This window comes from Schistocerca cancellata, chromosome 4, assembly GCF_023864275.1.
Source record: "Schistocerca cancellata isolate TAMUIC-IGC-003103 chromosome 4, iqSchCanc2.1, whole genome shotgun sequence".
NCBI classification, from domain to species: Eukaryota; Metazoa; Arthropoda; class Insecta; order Orthoptera; family Acrididae; genus Schistocerca; species Schistocerca cancellata.
The window spans coordinates 149,330,605-149,349,325 of record NC_064629.1 but is presented as its reverse complement, the minus strand read 5'-3'; the positions used below and the strand labels follow the sequence as shown (position 1 = coordinate 149,349,325).

Below are 18,721 nucleotides of genomic sequence, written 5' to 3'. Positions count from 1 at the left end.
AAAGGGACCTCTTTAGCTGCTGGACCTATGAGGATAGTAACTTCAATGACAGTAATTCCCATAGTTTTAATCTGCGAATAGGTAGGATTAGAAAGCTTCGGACGTTTTAGTTTCCGGATTAGTATTCTAATCATGAGCCGATAAGCCATAACTACACTATTAATGCTTACTGGAAAACCGACCGCAAGGAATAAAACAAAACAGCACATTATTATGTACAGAGTTTTTGCTTGACATTGTGTATAAGGAGAAGGAAAATATGTGTGAGAACCAATCTGTGTAATGGTTTACATGCCTTGCTGTCTTAGTTGAAACTGGAAGAAAGAAAACGAAACCGCACCGCAATTCAAAACTACATCAAGGTCCACTGCAAGTACTATGACAGTTAGGCGGAAGGTGAGATAACTCGGATTTCACGGTCGAGCGGCTACTCATAAGCCACACATCCTGCCGGTAAATGCCAAACGACGAGTCGCTTGGTGTAATGAGCGTAAACACTGGACGATCGAACAGTGGAAAAACGATATATGGAGTGACGAATCATGGTACACAATGTGGCGTTCCGATGGCAGGGTGAGGGTATGGCGAATACTTGGTGAACGTCATCTGCCAGCATGTGTAGTGCCAACAGTAAAATTCATAGGCGGTGGTGTTATGGTGTGGCCGCGTTTTCATGGAGGGCGCTTGCTCCCCTTGTTGTTTTGCGTGGCACTATCATAGCACAGGCCTATGTTGATGTTTTAAGCACCTTCGTGCTTCCCACTGTTCAAGAGCAGTACGGGGATGGCGACTGCATTTTTCAACACGATCGAGCACCTTTTCATAATGCACGGCCTGTGGCGGAGTGGTTACACGGCAGTAACATCCCTGTAATGTACTGGCCTGTACAGAGTTTCGATATGAATCCTGTAAAACACCTTTGAGATGTTTGGAACGCCTACTTCGTGCCAGGCCTCACCGACCGACATCGATACCTCCTTCAGTGCAGCACTCCGTGAAGAATTGGCTGCCATACACCAAGAAACCTTCCAGTGTCTGATTGAACGTATGGCTGCGAGAGTGGAAGCTGTCATCAAGACTAAGAGTGCGCCATCACCATATTGAATTCCAGAATTACCGATGGAGGGCGCCTCGAACTTGTAAGTCATTTTCAGCCAGGTGTCCAGATACTTTTGATCACATAGTGTAAGTTGTGCTAATGATTAGCAAATATTGTGTGAGATAAGACAAAAAGATAAATGATTGTGTGGCACTGATGACCTGGAGGCCCAATCCGGGGAAGTTCGGCCGCCGATTGGAAGTCTTATTTCAGGCACCCCACATTGGGCTACTTGCGTGTTGGTGATAATGAGGACAACACAACACCTAGTCTACGAGCGGAGAAAATTCCCAGCCCGGCCGGAAATCGAACCTGGGCTCACTACATGTGAGACAACCACGTTACGACTCAGCTGAACAGGTGACCTGAGATAAGACAGAAGCAAATTCATAGTGAAGTGTCGTTGTACCTATATAAAAATTACCAATGTCCATCTTTTAAATGACGTTACAACTATAAGTTTTGAGAACATTGATTTGTCTGGTTATCCTACATTATGTTTAACTGAGCAGTTGTAGCAGTCCAGTGATGGTGGTTTTATGAACCAAAACCTGTAGAGAAATAAATTGTATTGGTACAGCTGGTGGTCTACAGTCCATTATTTCAAGTTTAAGGCTAAGGTCAGGATGGTTCTTAAGACAGGGCACGACCGATTTACTTCCTATATCTGAAGTTGTACTCCGTCTCTAGTAGCCTCATCGAGGCCGGGCCTCGTCTTCTTCTTTTTCTTTTGCCTTTGCCCCGCCGAATCTGGCATCGTTAATTTAACGGACTTCCTGTCGCCACTCCGTTATGTTGTTCTACATCTCCTCGTAAACCACTGGATCGTTTTAACCAAAACTGGCACTCATTTCATTAATTGCCTGGAAATAATCACCGTGGTGGTAAGAACCACTCTCCTGTGAAAGGGGATGGGGCGGGAGTGAAAAAGCAGTGTAGCTCAAGACACGAGAATATCCGTGCTTCATTTATCCAGTATTTGAGAATGAGAGAACTTAGAGACTTGCAGCAAACCTTTCACATAATTGCAAAGTTGTAAGAAACGTTTTCCCGCTGGAGATCCCCATAAAATAATGAAATGAGAAAAAGTTTATCGCTTACTACATTTCCGCTTTTCATGCAGTAAAACTGACACATCAACCATGACGTTTTAATTTATTGCTTATTGGCTACTAACTGTATTCGTGAAACGTTTTGCAGGCAGTATTCTGAGTGTAATAGAAAAAGTACATCATTGGACGATACTTAATTCAGAAGACACGTCATAAACACTGAATGCGTGGAATATTGCCGCATCATGCAAGACGTTTGAACTTATTACTCCGTTGCTACAAACGCTATTCGAAAAAGTTTCGTAGTAGTATCCACATTTTCCGCTGAATGTACCTACAAAAATATATCATTGTACGACACATAGATCAGGAGATACGACGTCAAATACGGAGAGGCGAGAAAAACCTGTCGCGTCACGCATGACATTTTAATATATTACTTCTTTGTACTAATTCTATCCACAACTAATGTCACAGACAGTATCCACATATGCCGCTGAATGTATCTAGAAAAATATATCATTTTACAACACATAGTTGAGGAAATATGACGTCATAAATAATGAGATGCGTGATAAACTGTCGTATCACGCACGACATTTTAATTTATTACTTCTGTACTACTAACTCTATTCACAACATATTTCGCAGACAGTAGGAACATATACCACTGGATGTACCTGCAAAATTATATCATTGTATAGCACATGGTTCAGAAGATACGACGTCATAAGCATTAAGCTGCGTGATAATGAAATCACAGGGCTAAAGTTGATAGACATCTAGGTGAAATATGTGCACAAATACGAATGAAATTTGTTAAATATGTATGAAATATATATGACACGCGTGTATGTTAGTAAAACCACGGGTAAAAAGCTCATCCTAAACCCTTGATAAGATTTCAATCACATTTGGTACACAACATTAGTTATAATATGAAAAGAAATGGTATAGGGGTAAGAACCACGAGACTCCTACTGGGGCGAGTTTGATAACATGGAGAGAGAGTAGAGGACGAGGAAATGGGCAGATGGGGAAGGAGGAGACTGACACAGATAGAAGGAGTAGGAGACGGACAGAGACAGGTGGGAGGGAAATGGAGAGAGAGAAGGGAGAGGAGGAGATGGACAAGGAAAGAAAGAGGAGTTGAGAGAGGGAGGAGGAGGAGACTGACAGAGAGAGGAGAAGGAGGGCTTGGACAGAGAGAGAGACAGGAGGAATCGACGGAGAGAGGGGCAGGAGGAGTTGGATATAGAGAAGAGGTGGTGGAGATGTACAAAGAGAGGGAGGGGTGGAGGTGATGCACTGGGACAGGGGGGGTTATAGAAAGAGGAAGTAGGATAGGTGGATAAATAGGGAGAAGATGGATAGCGAGAGGATGGAGAGGAGGTGGATAGAGATAGGGGGAAGGAGGTGATAGACAGAGAGACGGTACAAGAGGTGTGGACAAAGAATGGGGACCATAGGAGAGGGATAGAGAGAGAAGAGAAGAGGAGATGGTCTAATAGAAGACAGGAATAAATATATGTCCGGGCAACGCCGATTTCTCAGCTGGTGTGTTCAATAAAGAACAGTAAAAAGAAACCCTTGGTTATGTTTTTGAAGTGGAAAAGCGACTTTGTGGACTTCAGGTGAACGATGTATAGAGATTTGCATTCCAGTTGACGCCACCGAGTGAGGTGGTGGAGAGGTTAGTCGACTTGCCTCATATTCGGGAGGACGGTTCAGATCTCCGTTCGGCCATTCAGGTTTGGTTTTCATTTAGTTCCTGAAATCGCAGAAGTAAATGGCTGGATGTTTCCTTTGAAAAGGGCACAGGCGATTTCCTTCCCGATCCTCCCGACATCTGAACTTGTGCCCTAATACTAGTACTGCGCCGGCCGAAGTGGCCGTGCGATTCTAGGCGCTGCAGTCTGGAACCGCGAGACTGCTCCGGCGGTCGCAGGTTCGAATCCTGCCTCGGGCATGGATGTGTGTGATGTCCTTAGGTTAGTTAGGTTTAACTAGTTCTAAGTTCTAGGGGACTAATGACCTCAGAAGTTGAGTCCCATAGTGCTCAGAGCCATTTGAACCATTTTTGAACTAGTACTGCCTGGATGGCTACAGGACAAGCTTTTAACAACATCAATGTAGACAAGTTTTTTTTATATTCTGAAAACAGTACGAGAAGAGCACTTTCATCCTGCTCATCACATTTGTAATATGGATGAAACCGTTGACAGTGTGTAACGCCGGAAATGCATATCCTCCTATTTCCATCTATTGTACTATTTTTTTTCCTTGCTTTGTTACCTCAAGATATGACATTTCTGTCTCTTTGTATATTGTAATTGTTTTACTATTTGTATATTTATGCATTTATGTCGATGTATAATTGGTTTGTTTCGTAAATATTATTTGTATTTTTACGCTGGGTCTTGCCTAGGGAAAACTGCTATCGAACGATTACGTCGATAGGTCGTGTGAAGAATCAAAGTGTGTAGGATCTTTGGGAGTGTTAACTCTGCCGCGTGGAGCGCGGGCTGAGAGAAGGGGTCTGGCTGGGGTAGCGAGTGGAGCAGGTGTGTTGTGTGACGCTCCCGCGAGTTGCCGCGCTTTCGGGGTTTGGCAGCATGTAATTGCGCTCGACTTGCGATGATAGTTTCTGACATGGTGTCGCGGACGGGAAACATTAACTAGCGCACATCAAGAGCCCGTTTTCGTCTGGTGACCGTGTCGAGAAGAAGGCGCGCCAACATCCAGCTTCTGCAACAGCGACGGCCGACAATGAGTGACTGTCGCCACCTCCTCGACCGACGGCTTCATACCTTCAATCAACCGACAAGGAAGACTGGACGCAAGTAAAGTTTTAGAACTGTATGGCAGACCTCAGCTTTTCAAACTGTACCATTTTCGTAACTATAATTACAGCTACTTAGCATGAACCTTTGTTGCTCATTGTCCCAGTTGCATTACCAAGCAGGGTCCCTTCCTTTTCCGGAATGAACCCGAGTGTCGTTGAAATTCAAACGCCAGCATCATTTTATTTCACTGCTTTAATTTCAAAGTTTAGTTAAGGTATTCTACAGTATTTAGATTGCACAAGCACAAATTAAGAGTGCGAGTTTTGTTACCGTACTGTAGCTTACCTGTGACTGCAGCTCAGCTTGGTACGTACTAAATTTTACTATTGTTAATTGTTCAGAATCATTTAATTCAAGTTCAAAGTTAAATCTCTTATTTCTAAATTGCGTAGATTCAAGTAGCTTTTGAAATGATTGTTGAGGTACTCCAAGACTAACCGTATTTTACTGAATTTCGATTTGCTTCAGAAAGAAAGCTCACTATTAACTTCAGTCACTAAATTAACTTTCGATTTTCCGGTTTTATTAATTCTTTTGCTAAATTAAGTCAGGGTGTAGCGAAATTTATTACTTCTGACAAACTTTCAGTTTTCACACTACACGTGTCAACCTTCAGTTGCCACGCTTCTAGTGCTAATTATATGTGTAATAACCTTTCTTTTTCAGTTACTATAGTAATTGTCCTTAGGACTGGCGACCGTGATTTCCCCCAAATCTCAAATACCTAATTACCGCTAGTTAATTGTTAACGTAACGGCTGCACATTTACCTTCTTTATTAACTTTACCCCTTTTCAAAATTAATTTCCACCAGTTTCACTAGCACATTTTCTTTCATTTAGATGTAACCCTTTCCTCCCTCTTTACCGACAGGTTAACTTCGGCGACGATTGCTTTTCCAAAACTCCCATTAGGTACACGCGGTTTCATTTTTCACTGTCATTAAGGTCGGTAAGTGAGGGGGAGGTTACAAGTGCAGTCCATGAACAGAAACGCGTTTTCACTTAAAGAAAGACGATAAGCCTGTGGCGTTACTTCAGCCGATAGAAGGTTGATGTCAATTTCCGGAGTTTGTGTGTCCACACTGGTGACTTCATACCGTTAGGTTGGGAAAAGTAGTCACTATGCAATGCTTCATAAAAATGTATGTATTTGCCATTTATTATATATTTATTACTTTCATTTATTTAGTATGATGCCTTATAATATGTAGATTCAGATTATGTAAGCGGCAAGCTTTTATCAATAACTATGGTTTAGTGAGAGTTCAATTTCCCTTAGAGTGAAAACTTTACCCCGCCTCCTCCTATGAGTGGCGGATGTATGTTCCAGTTACGCAACTGACTATCTAGGAAGATTCACAGAAAAATAAATTAACATCAACCTATATTTATTGACATATAAGTGGGAAATTCCGAGCCGGCCGGGGTGGCCGAGCGGTTCTAGGCGCTACAGTCTGGAACTGTGCGACCGCTACGGTCGCAGGTTCGAATCCTGCCTCGCGCATGGATGTGTGTGATGTCCTTAGGTTAAATAGGTTTAAGTAGTTCTAAGTTCTAGGGGACTAATGACCTCAGAAGTTAAGTCCCATAGTGCTCAAAGCCATTTTTGGGAAATTCCGAGTGTGTCTCAGAAAACTGTGATGGGAGAAATGTTGCTTATGAAGCTTTACTGTTTTGCAAATAGGTATAACTTCATACTTCTTGCAGAATCTTAATCTGAAAGGAAACAAGCTTAATCCTAGATTACTAAAACCCGGTAAAATTCACGATTTCAGATGGTATTTCTTCACAGTTCCTGGACGCATGTGGGACATGTGCTCTTGAGTAACTTCATGGCAAACATTATTGTTAACAATGGCTGAATTATTTATTGCCTGAGTCAAGTAGTTTGCTGACACTGGTGCTTTTGTCGTAAATATTACGAATGTTTAGTACTAGCATGCCTTTCTTATAATAGTCGGCATATTTGTTTTATCGCTTGGAATTTATCTTAGTGTGTCGTCTTAGGTGAAATATCAAGCAGTTACACTGGCTCTCTTTAGTTCTAATCTCACCGTTAGCTACTGAAATTAGCACAATATGAATGGTGATGATTTTTATTTTGGCACTAATATATTGCGTAATTTAATGAAGAGAAAGATTTTTCTTGAAGAAGACACTATTGTGGGTTCAGATGCCAGTGATGTAGGCCCATACTTCGAAGCAGCTAACAAGGAATTAGAAGAAGACTCGCTGGGTGACCAAGGAAGATCGAGCTGGGTCTTGTTTAGATTGTAATAATAGTGTCTAAAGCAGAAGGGTCTCTATCCATTTTGTGTGTAAAATACTCTTGGAGTTATAATACTTTGTAGCTCCTGTACAACATAAATTATGACTTATTTTGCAATAACATTTTGAGCAGTAAAATCGTTATTATTGGGTATAAAACAGCGCATTTTGTACTTACTTTCTATGTAACATACCTTGCTGATCCAATAACTGCAGTTAACTAGAGCGTAACCTATAAATTATAGTTTCCTTTGAATAAAATTTGGAATAGTAAAATTTGTGATTGTTTAGTTGCAGTGTAACCTTTTCCCCTCTTTAGTGCTGTAGGGTTAATGCTTAACGACCTGCCGACGACGAGATTGTTAAGGAAGGAGCACCTGCTCGGGCTATGGAAGGATGAGAAAAGAAGTCGACCGGGTACATTTTGAAAGAGCCATCCCGATTTTTGCCTTAAGCTACTTAGAGAAACCACGGAAAAACTGAATCTGGATTGCCGGACGGGAATTTAATTCGTCGTCCTACTGAATGCGAGCCCAGTAGAAAGTTCTTTAGGAAGAAACGAGTTCTAGTCCAGCAAAGTTAGCAGGATACCTCTCGCAAAGTTTGGTAAGTAGGAGAGAGGTATCAAAGAACGAGTGGACGAAAACAGCTGTAATATTCGTTCTGATCTTCAGACCATACCAGTTTTGTACAGGTTCTCAAAACTGACCACAAATGAAGGAAAATGGGAAAGTTTTAAGGCCAACAGTTACGCATGGTTCAAAATGGTTCAAATGGGTCTGAGCACTATGCGACTTAACTTCTGAGGTCATCAGTCGCCTAGAACATAGAACTACTTAAACCTAACTAACCTAAGGACATAACACACATCCATCCCCGAGGCAGGATTCGAACCTGCGACCGGAGCGGTCGTTCGGTTCCACACTGCAGCACATAGAACCGCACGGCCATTCCGGCCAGCAGTTACGCATGGTAATTTGCTCGGTGGCTCAGTGGTAAAGTGCCGACATTTCATCCGAAGTTCTCAGGTTCCATCCCCAGCCTGTCCTAGGATTTTCGTTTGTCACTTATCACTTCCTTCACATTTGGCAACCTTTGTTGATGTGGAGATTGCCGAGTTGGACCGTGATTCTCAGTAAAGGTTAAACTGTATGACCCCCTGTAACTGGCTGAGTAGGCCAATTCAACGATAAGAGGAGGGAAATGGCATTCAACCGCCAACAGGACCATGCTTAGTAAAACACTGTGATGTCCAAAACAACCTTCGTGGTGATGACGGCTTTGCTGTAGGCCATCCAGCAGTGAGCAGTTTTCACAGGTGTGTTTTAGGATGCCAAGAACAACTCATAAACGGTTGCAAATGTATCTAAAGCCTTTAAGACACTGAAGTTAGCGTTCACAGTTTACATTCCTTTTAGATTCAATGAAACTTGTAACTTTTGAGAGAGCAAACGGTCAGTGAATGCAGCGTTGGTGTTATTAATCCAGCAGGTGAAACCGCATGCATGTACGTCCCAAGAAACACTGCATCAAACTTTACAGACATCGATAAATACAGACACTGCGGTTTCAAAGCAACCTGACGAGAAAACGAAATGTTACTACCTGTACGGGAATCGCATCACTGTGGGAAGCAGACACTGAGACATGTGGAAGTTTGTGTATGTCGCTGAAGAGTACTGGGATAGCTAAAACGGTTAAGGCTATCTCTTGCGTAAAGCTGGAAATTCGGTTTCGAGTTCCGGTCTAACACAAATTTTCATTTGTTTCCAGTAAATTGTGTAGCTGTGGTAGTCCTGTATTTGCAATTTGGGAACACATTTTCTGGTTCATAATTGTATCTGCTGTTAGGCCAATCCTTCTCTGTAAAATCTTGCCTATACACTGATAAGCCAGAACATTATGACCACCTACCTAACAGCAGGTATGTTCACTATAGTCACGGATAACAGCGGAGATGCATCGTGGCATGGAAACAATGAGGCCTTGGTAGTTCGCTGGAGGGAGTTGGCACCACATCTGGACACACAGCTCACCTAATTCCCATAAATTCGGGGGAGGGGAAAGGGGAGGGGAGGATGAGCTCTGGCCCCACGTTCAATCACATCCCAGATGTGGTCGCACGGGTTTAGATCTGGCGAGTTGGGGGACCAGCACATCAATTGGAACTCGCCACTGTGTTCCTCGAACCACTCCATCACACTCTGGGCCTTGTGACATGGTGCATTATCTTGTTGAGGACTGCCACTGCTGTTGGGAAACATAATCGTCATTGAGGTTGGTTGGTTGGTTGTTTGGGGAAGGAGACCAGACAGCGTGGTCATCGGTCTCATCGATTTAGGGAAGGATGGGGAAGGAAGTCGGCCGTGTCCTTTCAGAGGAACCATCCCGGCATTTGCCTGGAGTGATTTAGGGAAATCACGGAAAACCTAAATCAGGATGGCCGGACGCGGGATTGAACCGTCGTCCTCCCGAATGTGAGTCCAGTGGCTAACCACTGCGCCACCTCGCTCGGTCGTCATTAAGGGGTGTACGTGGTCTGCAACCAGTGTATGATACTCCTTGGCTGTCATAGTGCATCGCACCCACGTGAATGTTCCCCAGAACACAATAAAGCCGCCGCCAGTTTGTCTCCGTCCCACAGTACAGGTGTCAAGGAGTGGTTCTCCTGGAAGACTACGGATTCGCTCTCCCCCATCGGCATGATGAAGAAGGTATCGGGATTCATCAGACCATGCAATGCTCTGCCACTTCGCTAACGTCCAGTGCCGATGGTCACATGCCCACTTCAGTGGTGGTTGCCGATGTCATAGCACGTGCATGGGTCGTCAGCTGCGGAGGCCCATTGAAGTCTGATGTTAGTTCCATACACTTCACCACCTATCCTGTTTCACCAGTCTGCCCAGCCTACGATGCTCGAAATCTGTAATGAGGGGTGGCCGCCACAGCACACGACATCTGCACATCGTTTCACCTTGGTTTCGTGTTGAAGACACCCATCATAGTACTCCTCGAACATTTGACAAGTCGTGCAGTTTCCGAAATTCTCGTGCCGAGTCTCCGGGCCATCTCAGCCTGCCCACGGTCAAACTCAGACAGGCAGCATGCTGACGCCATGCTCACTGATACTACATGCACCGTGCATGTCTCTGACTAGCAGTCATTCCAAGCCAGCTGACACTGCTATCGCCTGGACGGGTTTATATCGCAACCACAATGTTCTGGCTGATAAGTCTATTTTATATGCTGTGCATAGCAAGTTTATATCCGTGTAATCTGTAACTTTCTCAAAATACAATAAATTATTTTTTGTGCCTCGGTTTTCTAACTCTGCTCCCATTCAGTGTAGAGTTTGCCGTTACTGTACTTCGGCTAATGATGAAGAAGTTGAGATGTAACCTACTGAGATGATAAGTCTGATACTGGCATGCCATTCGCCCAAGTGAGTGACACGTTTTAAGATTTACGTACATACCAGCTACCTTCAGAGAATCGGCAATAACCAGGCAATAATCACATTTCTTTCAGACAGCAGGCTCATTTTAACAGAGCAATCTAGAGCTGCATCTACTTACATACTCCACAAACCACTATGCAGTGACGGCGGAGTGTATCTTGTACCACTACTAGTCTTTCCCTTTCCTATTCCACTCGAAAATGAATCGAGGGAAAACAACAATCTGCATGCCTCCGAACAAGCCCTCGTTTCTCTTTATCTTGTCTTTGCTGTCCTTACATGAAATGGCGGCCGTAGAATCGTTCTGCAATCAGCCGCAAATTCTGTTTCTCTAAATCCTCTCAATAGTGTTTCGCGAAAACAGCGTCGTTGGATCCTCCAGGGATCCCCATTTGCGTTCACAGAGCATTCCGCAATACTCGCGTGTTGATCGAACTACTAAATTGCTTCAACGTCTTCCTTTAATCCAAAACCCTCGAACAGTACTCAAGAATGGGTCACACTAGTATTCTGTAAGCAGCCTGTTTTGTAGATGAGCTACACTTATTGGAATTCTAACAATGAATCACAGTCGATCATACTCCTTCCCTACTACCAACCTTATGTAATGCATGAGGCAGGTCACCTGTTCACCTGTTCGTATTTAATTATTTAATTGCGCACCCATCTTTTCTGTCTCTCTTTTTTTCACTCTCTCTCACTATCGTACCCACACCCACACCCACACGCACACGCACGCACACACACAAAAATATATATATATATATATATATATATATACACGAGGGTTAGAAGTTTAATAGTGGCAACTATTTATTTACAGCTCTTACAAAATAGATACGTGTTTAAAAGTTTTACTGACCTTCAAAGTAGTCACCAGCATTGTGTATAAACCGTTGCCAGCGATGTGGAAGTCGTAGGATACTCTTAGCAGTGCCAGTTGTGTCGACAGTTCGAGCGGTGCGGTCTATTGCCCGACGAATTTTTAGTAGTTCTGAAGCGAATGCAGTGAAGTGTTTCCTTCAGTTTAGAAATCGAGTTGAACTTACAAGGGCTTAAGTCAGGGGAGTGCAGTAGGTGGTATAGCACTTAGCAGCCCCATCAGTCACACAAATCAGTAACAGCTTATACTGTACGTGCTTGAGCATTGTCCTGCAAAATGATGGTCGGGTCCTACAGAAAGTGTCATCACTTCTGTCTCTATGCTGTTCATTTTTGGTACACAACCTACGACCAGCTTAGAGACAGAAGTGATGACACTTTCTGCAGGACCTGGCCATCATTTTGCAGGACAATGCTCAAGCACGTACAGTGCAAGCTGTTACTGATTTCTTTGACTGATGGGGCTGCTAAGTGCTATATCACCTACTGCACTCCCCTGACTTAAGCCCTCGTAAGTTCAACTCGATTTCTAAACTGAAGGAAACTCTTCATGGCATTTCCTTCAGAACTGCTACTAATTCGTCGGGCCATAGACCGCGCCGCTCGAACTGTCAACTCATCTGGCACTGCTAAGAGTATCCTACGACTTCCACATCGCTGGCAACGGGTGGTACACAATTCTGGTGACTACTTTGAAGGCCAGTAAAACTTTGAAACACAAATCTACTTTGTACGAGCTGTAAATAAATAGTTGCCACTTTTAAAGTTCCAATCCTCGTATATATACTCTCATACATACAAATCGAGTATCTGCTCGCACACGGCCACGTCCACGTGCTTCACTTACTCGTGCAGTAAATTACAGCAGTGGAAACAAGAGAATCATAGGTAATGTAAAATATACTTACCAGAGATTGGTTCTTCTTCGTAAACGTTGTCGTAGAGAGAAATTGCTTGGGCCACGGCAAGCAGCATAAACGCCAAAAGGAGCACCCGAGCAACCATTTCGCTGAGTTTGTTACTCGTCGAGGTCCTGGAAAAAAAGAGGTCGATAGTTATAAAAATGAACTCTTCTGTTTGAAGAAATTTATAGCGGAAGACCTGAAACTTTAAATTGCCAATGACCTCCTTTTCTTTCTTAGTTTATAGAAAATGGACTGCATTTAGCAGCAGTAAAATGTTAAACATGTACTTGGTATGAGACGAGTTCAGTTCTAATTCAGTGATTCAGATTTATTAATCGCTGGTATCCTTCAAATTTCAGTCTTCTGATGAAATGGGTTCTACCACGAAATGCCGTCAATTCCGGAAGTAGGGGAAGGTGAGGGACAGTGATCATTGCATGTTTCTTACCCTGGACAGTGCTGCTGCCTGTTGGGAGTGCTCAAACTGGTTTTAATATACACCATGTTTGTTCTCAGTGAGAGAGACAGAGGAAGCGTGTTCTTTTAGTTTTTAGTAAATTCTTTCAGGCATCTTATGCAAGGTGTCGATATTTTTCTTGTTTACCTCACTTAAACGCAGAGTAATACCTTCATATAACACCGATGTTGAAACAACGTCTTTTGGCCTGCTGAGGTAGTTCCTAGTTATTTCTTTCGGTATCATAGTTTCATCTGTGCACTATGATTGCCGACATGGCTTCCGATCCGGGAAAGTGGATACACTATTCGTCGAGAAATATGGCCAAGGTGGTAATCCCATAAATCTTAGTTACTCCCACACACAATACTCCATATTTACTTCTAAATCATTTTATATACAAATCTATCATTTGTCATTCCCTTTGTCACCATTTCTAAATAATTAATTAAAGAAGAGCTATAGCAACAAACGTAAATGAAGCAGGTGTCAAAAAGTTTGGGAAGTTTGTGGAGTGTGTCCAAGAAAGAACAAGAATAAGAAATCCTTGATTAGGATTTTGAAATGGGAATGCGATTTTATAGAGTTATAGTCAACGATCTATGGATATTAGCATTCCAGTTAGCTGCGCTGAACAAAATACCGCACCGTTTTGGCAAAGACAGAGAGGGCAGCCAAAGACAGCACTCTAATACCTGTCTTAGGAAGCTTACCTCGATGGCTACAAGATAAGTTTCTAACAATGTCAGCATAGACGAGTTTTCTGATATCCTTAAAGCAGTGCAAGAAAAACAAATTCATGCTGATCATCACATTTATAACGTGGATGAAACAATTGACAGTTCAGTCCAAGAACAGCAAAGTGTGTGCTCTTAAAGGAAACGCGTCAGGGGTTTTCTCTGCCTCGTGATGACTGGGTGTTGTGTGATGTCCTTAGGTTAGTTAGGTTTAAGTAGTTCTAAGTTCTAGGGGACTGATGACCATAGATGTTAAGTCCCATAGTGCTCAGAGCCATTTTTTTCTTAAAGGAAACGCTATACCGTTGGCGTTACTTCAGCTGAAAGAGGGTTGCCGCTCACTTTCTGGGTATGGTAGTCCGCACTGGCTACTATAGCCCATTCCCGGGCGGCCGGCTGCTCGGCTGTAGTTGACGCAGCTCCCTGGTTGATCCTGCCAGTAGTCATATGCTTGTCTCAGAGATTAAGCAAAGCTAGAAAAAGCGCCACTGTGTAAGCAATTAAGCAAAGCTTTGCGTTCTAACACACACAGGCCAAACGGGACCGACCGAGCGCCGTGTCATCCTGCGCCAATGGCGGTATGGTGTGGCATGGGGTCAGTAGACCGCTCTCCCGGCCATCGTCAGCTTTCTTGACCTTTGGATCGCTACTTCTCACTCAAGTAGCTCATTAATTGGCATCACAAGACTGAGTACAACTCATTCCAGTCCTCTAACCAGGGAAAACTCTCTGCCAGTGCCGGGAATCAAAGCCAGGTCCTCGGAATAGCAGCTCGACATGTTGACCACTGAGCTACGGATGCGGACGTACTGTGTAAGGCTTCAGAGAAATATTTATAGGTCTTATTTATATTTTTAGGTTTCTGTAGATCACTCGGTGAAAACGGAACCATTCTAGGATCACTTTGTTGTTCGTCTGTCTGTGCGACTGTTAAGAAACCCTTTTTCTCAGGAACAAGCAAAGGTATCAAGTTCAAATTTATGTCACATAGTAAGGTCTACAGTGTACAGTCCCTTATGGTGTAAAAATGCAACTTCACTAAACTCCGCCCGAACAGGCCATGAAGGTACAACGGTACCGACCGGTCGCCGTGTCATCCTCAGCCCACAGGCGTCGCTGCATGCGGGTATGGAGGGGCATGTGGTCAGCACACCACTCTCCCGGCCGCATGTCAGTTTACGAGACCGGAGCCGCTACTTTTCAATGAAGTAGCTCCTCAGTTTGCCTCACAAGGGCTTAATGCAACCCGCTTGCCAACAGCGATCGGCAGACCGGATGGTCACCCAACCGAGTGCTAGCACAGCCCGACAGCGCTTAACTTCGGTGATCTGACAGGAACCGGTGCTACCACTGCTACAAGGCCACTGGTGTAATGCATGGAAGCTTCTAAGTAAATGCAATCAAAAAATACGGCCATTTATATCATACATTTTGATACTCGAAGACTTACTCATCAAAACCTATAGGACACTTCCTGTTGACCAGGAATCGTGAAATATGGCAAGTAGCAGCGTTTCACAGTACAACTAAAGGCAGAAAATTAGAAATTGTTAATTTGTAATTATATTACACGAAAAATTTTTTTGCCATTTGATATTCGACTGCCTTTCTGACCGTCCATCTGTTACAACCCCTTTTTCTCAGGAACGGGTTGATGTATCAAGTTGAAATTCATGTCACATACTAAGCTATATTGTCCCTTGGGATGTAAAATACTTGAGCTTCTAAGTCAATACAATCAAAAGATACGGCGTTTATGTTACATCTGTTGAGATTCGCAAACTCACCCATAAAAACCTGTAGGGTACTTCCCGTTGACCTAGCATCATGAAATTTGTAAGAAGCAAGCTTTCACAATTAATGTAAAGGAAAAAATCCGAAAATCGTTAATTTGTATTTACATCACACGAAAAAGAGATTTATTTTGTGATTTGATATCCGACTTCAAACCTAAAATGAAAACATTCTCGAAAGTCTTAGAATTCCCAGGACCGATATCTTGCTAGTATCAATATAGATAACATGCAAAAGATTCTCGATTCCCGGGATGAAGGAACTGTCTATATAAATCTATCAATAATCACGGTTCGGTGAAAATCCACGTTAGCTCACATTCTTCTGTTAGTTTTTGAAACAGTCACTGTATCGACTCCAATGCCGGTACTATGGAACTGTATGAAATACTAAAGGAAAATGAAAGAAGATGACAAATATCGTCAAGTTATTTTTAAGACGCCTTCAGTATTTCGAAATGGAAGTTGTACTGACAGATTCCATCAACTATAGCTGGAAAAATGGTAGGATGCTGTTAGGATTTTTTCGTAACCAGAAATGAGTATTCCTCTCTGTTCCAGTATTACGCACGTAATGATAACTTCTTCATAAAATAATATTGCTCACTAGCTGACAGTCTACGGAAAGTTGAATAACTTCGTGAGAGGAAAAAAAAAAAAAAAAGAAGTGCTTCCTACTACTTCGGTGTCGTCGTTAGATGGGCTGACTGAACCAAGCACCAACAAATAGTTATCATTACGTGCAGAAGAATTTGATTGGTTTTAACATAAATTGCGAAACAAGTAGGTTCAAATGGTTCAAATGGCTCTGAGCACTATGGGACTTAACATCTCAGGTCATAAGTCCCCTAGAACTTAGAACTACTTAAACATAACTAACCTAAGGACATCACACACATCCATGCCCGAGGCAGGATTCGAACCTGCGACCGTAGCGGTCACGTGGTTCCAGACTGAAGCGCCTAGAACCGCTCGGCCACCAGAGGTCGGCAAACAAGTAGGATTTTAAATTTTAGGGACTGAGTATGAATGAGATTTAAGGGCTGAGGAAGTGTTGGATATGAATTATTGCCTTTGTGTCTTCTTGCCTGTTCCCGTTATAGTCGACAGTCTTCTATCATAAGCTTATAATTCGAATAAGCTAGTCTATTCTGAACTTGTAGTGTACAATATTCTACCAAAAGTCATTGCTTTTGGTGCCACTTGTGCTGATATGGATTGCCTCGGTATTCTGTCTTAATAACTAAGCCAAAATTTTATTATTTAAGCGGATATCTTGCTCAAAAGGTATCAGGTTATTACCTTCACTTATAATAAGTATTGTGGTTATGAAACACGAAGACACTTTAGTGAGATAAGCTGGTAATCTTCCTTAAAATCCTTTGCATATCTAAGTACCCTTGTACTAACGGATGAAGAGTCCTAGTAATCCAGAAACATCTACGCTTCATTTTATGGGTAAATATAAAGCAGTCGGTTCGCGATTGTTTTATTCGGCTTAGGAAATTAGCGTAGAGGTAATACAAGCATGTGCCATTTGGAAAAGTACGTGCTTCCACTAACAGCATCTTGAATTAGATCCCGGGTTCGATTCCCGGCGGGGTCAGGGATTTACTGTGCCTCGTGATGACTGGGCGTTGTGTGATGTCCTTAGGTTAGTTAGGTTTAAGTAGTTCTAAGTTCTGGGGGACTGATAACCATAGATGTTAAGTCCCATAGTGCTCAGAACCATTTGAACCATTTGAACCATCTTGAATTAGAGGTGGAGCGCACTGCAACGCATACACTCCCAGCGCTTGGTATTGGCACACCTGTTAATTCTCAGCTGTCCGTGACAGATCCGTGACAACCACTGCAGCCAACAATTACTGGCGGTACCATTGGTCAGTAAAGCAGCAGAGCTCTAAGAAGGCTCAGCTGCCAACAAATTTCTTTTGTAGTCCTGAGTATGTCGATAGGCGCCTAACATTTGTGAAGAACATGCTTTATACGCACTTTTCAGATTAATTTTTGGTCGCTGAGCAGTCACAGATATTTAACGGACTTCTCCATATGGTAGTGGTACGTGGTCTAATTTCGTTATAGATATTTTCAGCCGATTTTTTGAAGCCATTATTTGCTCTCCGAGTCAATTGTAACGTACACCTTTCTAGAGACGTACTTCACGATCTCAGTTCCTTGTCCTAGTGAACGTCATTCTATCTGACAAGAAGCAATCTATCAGAGATAAAAGACAATATGCGTTCCTCAGAAGTGAGAGGTTCGTTTTATTACTCTATTTTCGTGGCTAGAACTGTTAGTGAAGTGGTATCGTGTGCACTGCTCAGACCCAAGAATGTTGCTGCCTGCTACAAGGTAAACATGTCTGCTGAAATAGACTTCTGTGTCACCTGTTAGGTGGATGAGAACAGCTTAACACCCGCCTGATTATTAGTAACTGAATGCTGGTGCATTAGTCAATAACGTAAATTATATCTCCTTTATTCATGTTTTTGTTTGAAGAACAATGGTTAAAGCGTCTACAATTTTGTTTACAAGTAATAAATGATGGTCATCAATAGATTTCGTGGGGAAACTATCGATGAATGCCAAGACAGATGGAAAAAGGCGTAGGAGTTTCGTCAGCCGATAGTAGTGAATATTAACCTAATTAAGCCCCGACTGGACGGCAGCAAAAAAAAAGTATTTTTTAAATGCGAACATTTTTAGGTTAGGCTTTACCGTGACTGTTACTGACATTAAATGAAACAATAAGTTCACTGTTACCAGTCACCGTTTTATTTTTATTTATTTCCACGACGCGTTTCGAAGGTTTAAACCTCCATCATCGGGTGGATTTACATTAGTTAGTATTACATTTGTGTGTGTGTTGTGTTACGATTTTTGGAGAAACTTGTGGCACTGCCTAGTGGAAAAACTTATTTAATGTTTAACATTAGATATCAGTTAATTTTTTGTCAAAAGTAATCCTAAACCATATTGTGAAATAGTGTCTTGTTTCTCCACTAGGCAGTGCCACAAGTTCCTCCAAAAATCATAACACAATCCTGGCAGATTAAAACTGTGTGCCGGACCGAGAAGTTTTATATCAGCGCACACTCCGCTGCAGAGTGAAAATCTCATTCTGGAAACATCCCCCAGGCTGTGGCTAAGCCATGTCTCCGCAATATCCTTTCTTTTAGGAGTGCTAGTTCTGCAAGGTTCGCAGGAGAGCTTCTGTAAAG

The 18,721-nt window shown here is 42.7% G+C and overlaps 1 protein-coding gene across 3 annotated transcripts in view; it reads right to left on the bottom strand.

Annotated features, from left to right (window-relative positions):
• Positions 1–18,721, bottom strand: part of LOC126184792 (uncharacterized) — a 137,328-nt gene that overhangs the window by 99,164 nt on the left and 19,443 nt on the right. For all 3 annotated transcript variants that reach the window (XR_007536878.1, XR_007536879.1, XM_049927371.1), the window contains exon 2: positions 12,514–12,638. Coding sequence is in view for 1 of the 3 variants with exons in the window: in XM_049927371.1 (XP_049783328.1) it covers positions 12,514–12,610 (97 nt within the window). In the remaining 2 variants the exon portion in view is untranslated. The remainder of the gene's footprint in view (positions 1–12,513; positions 12,639–18,721) is intronic.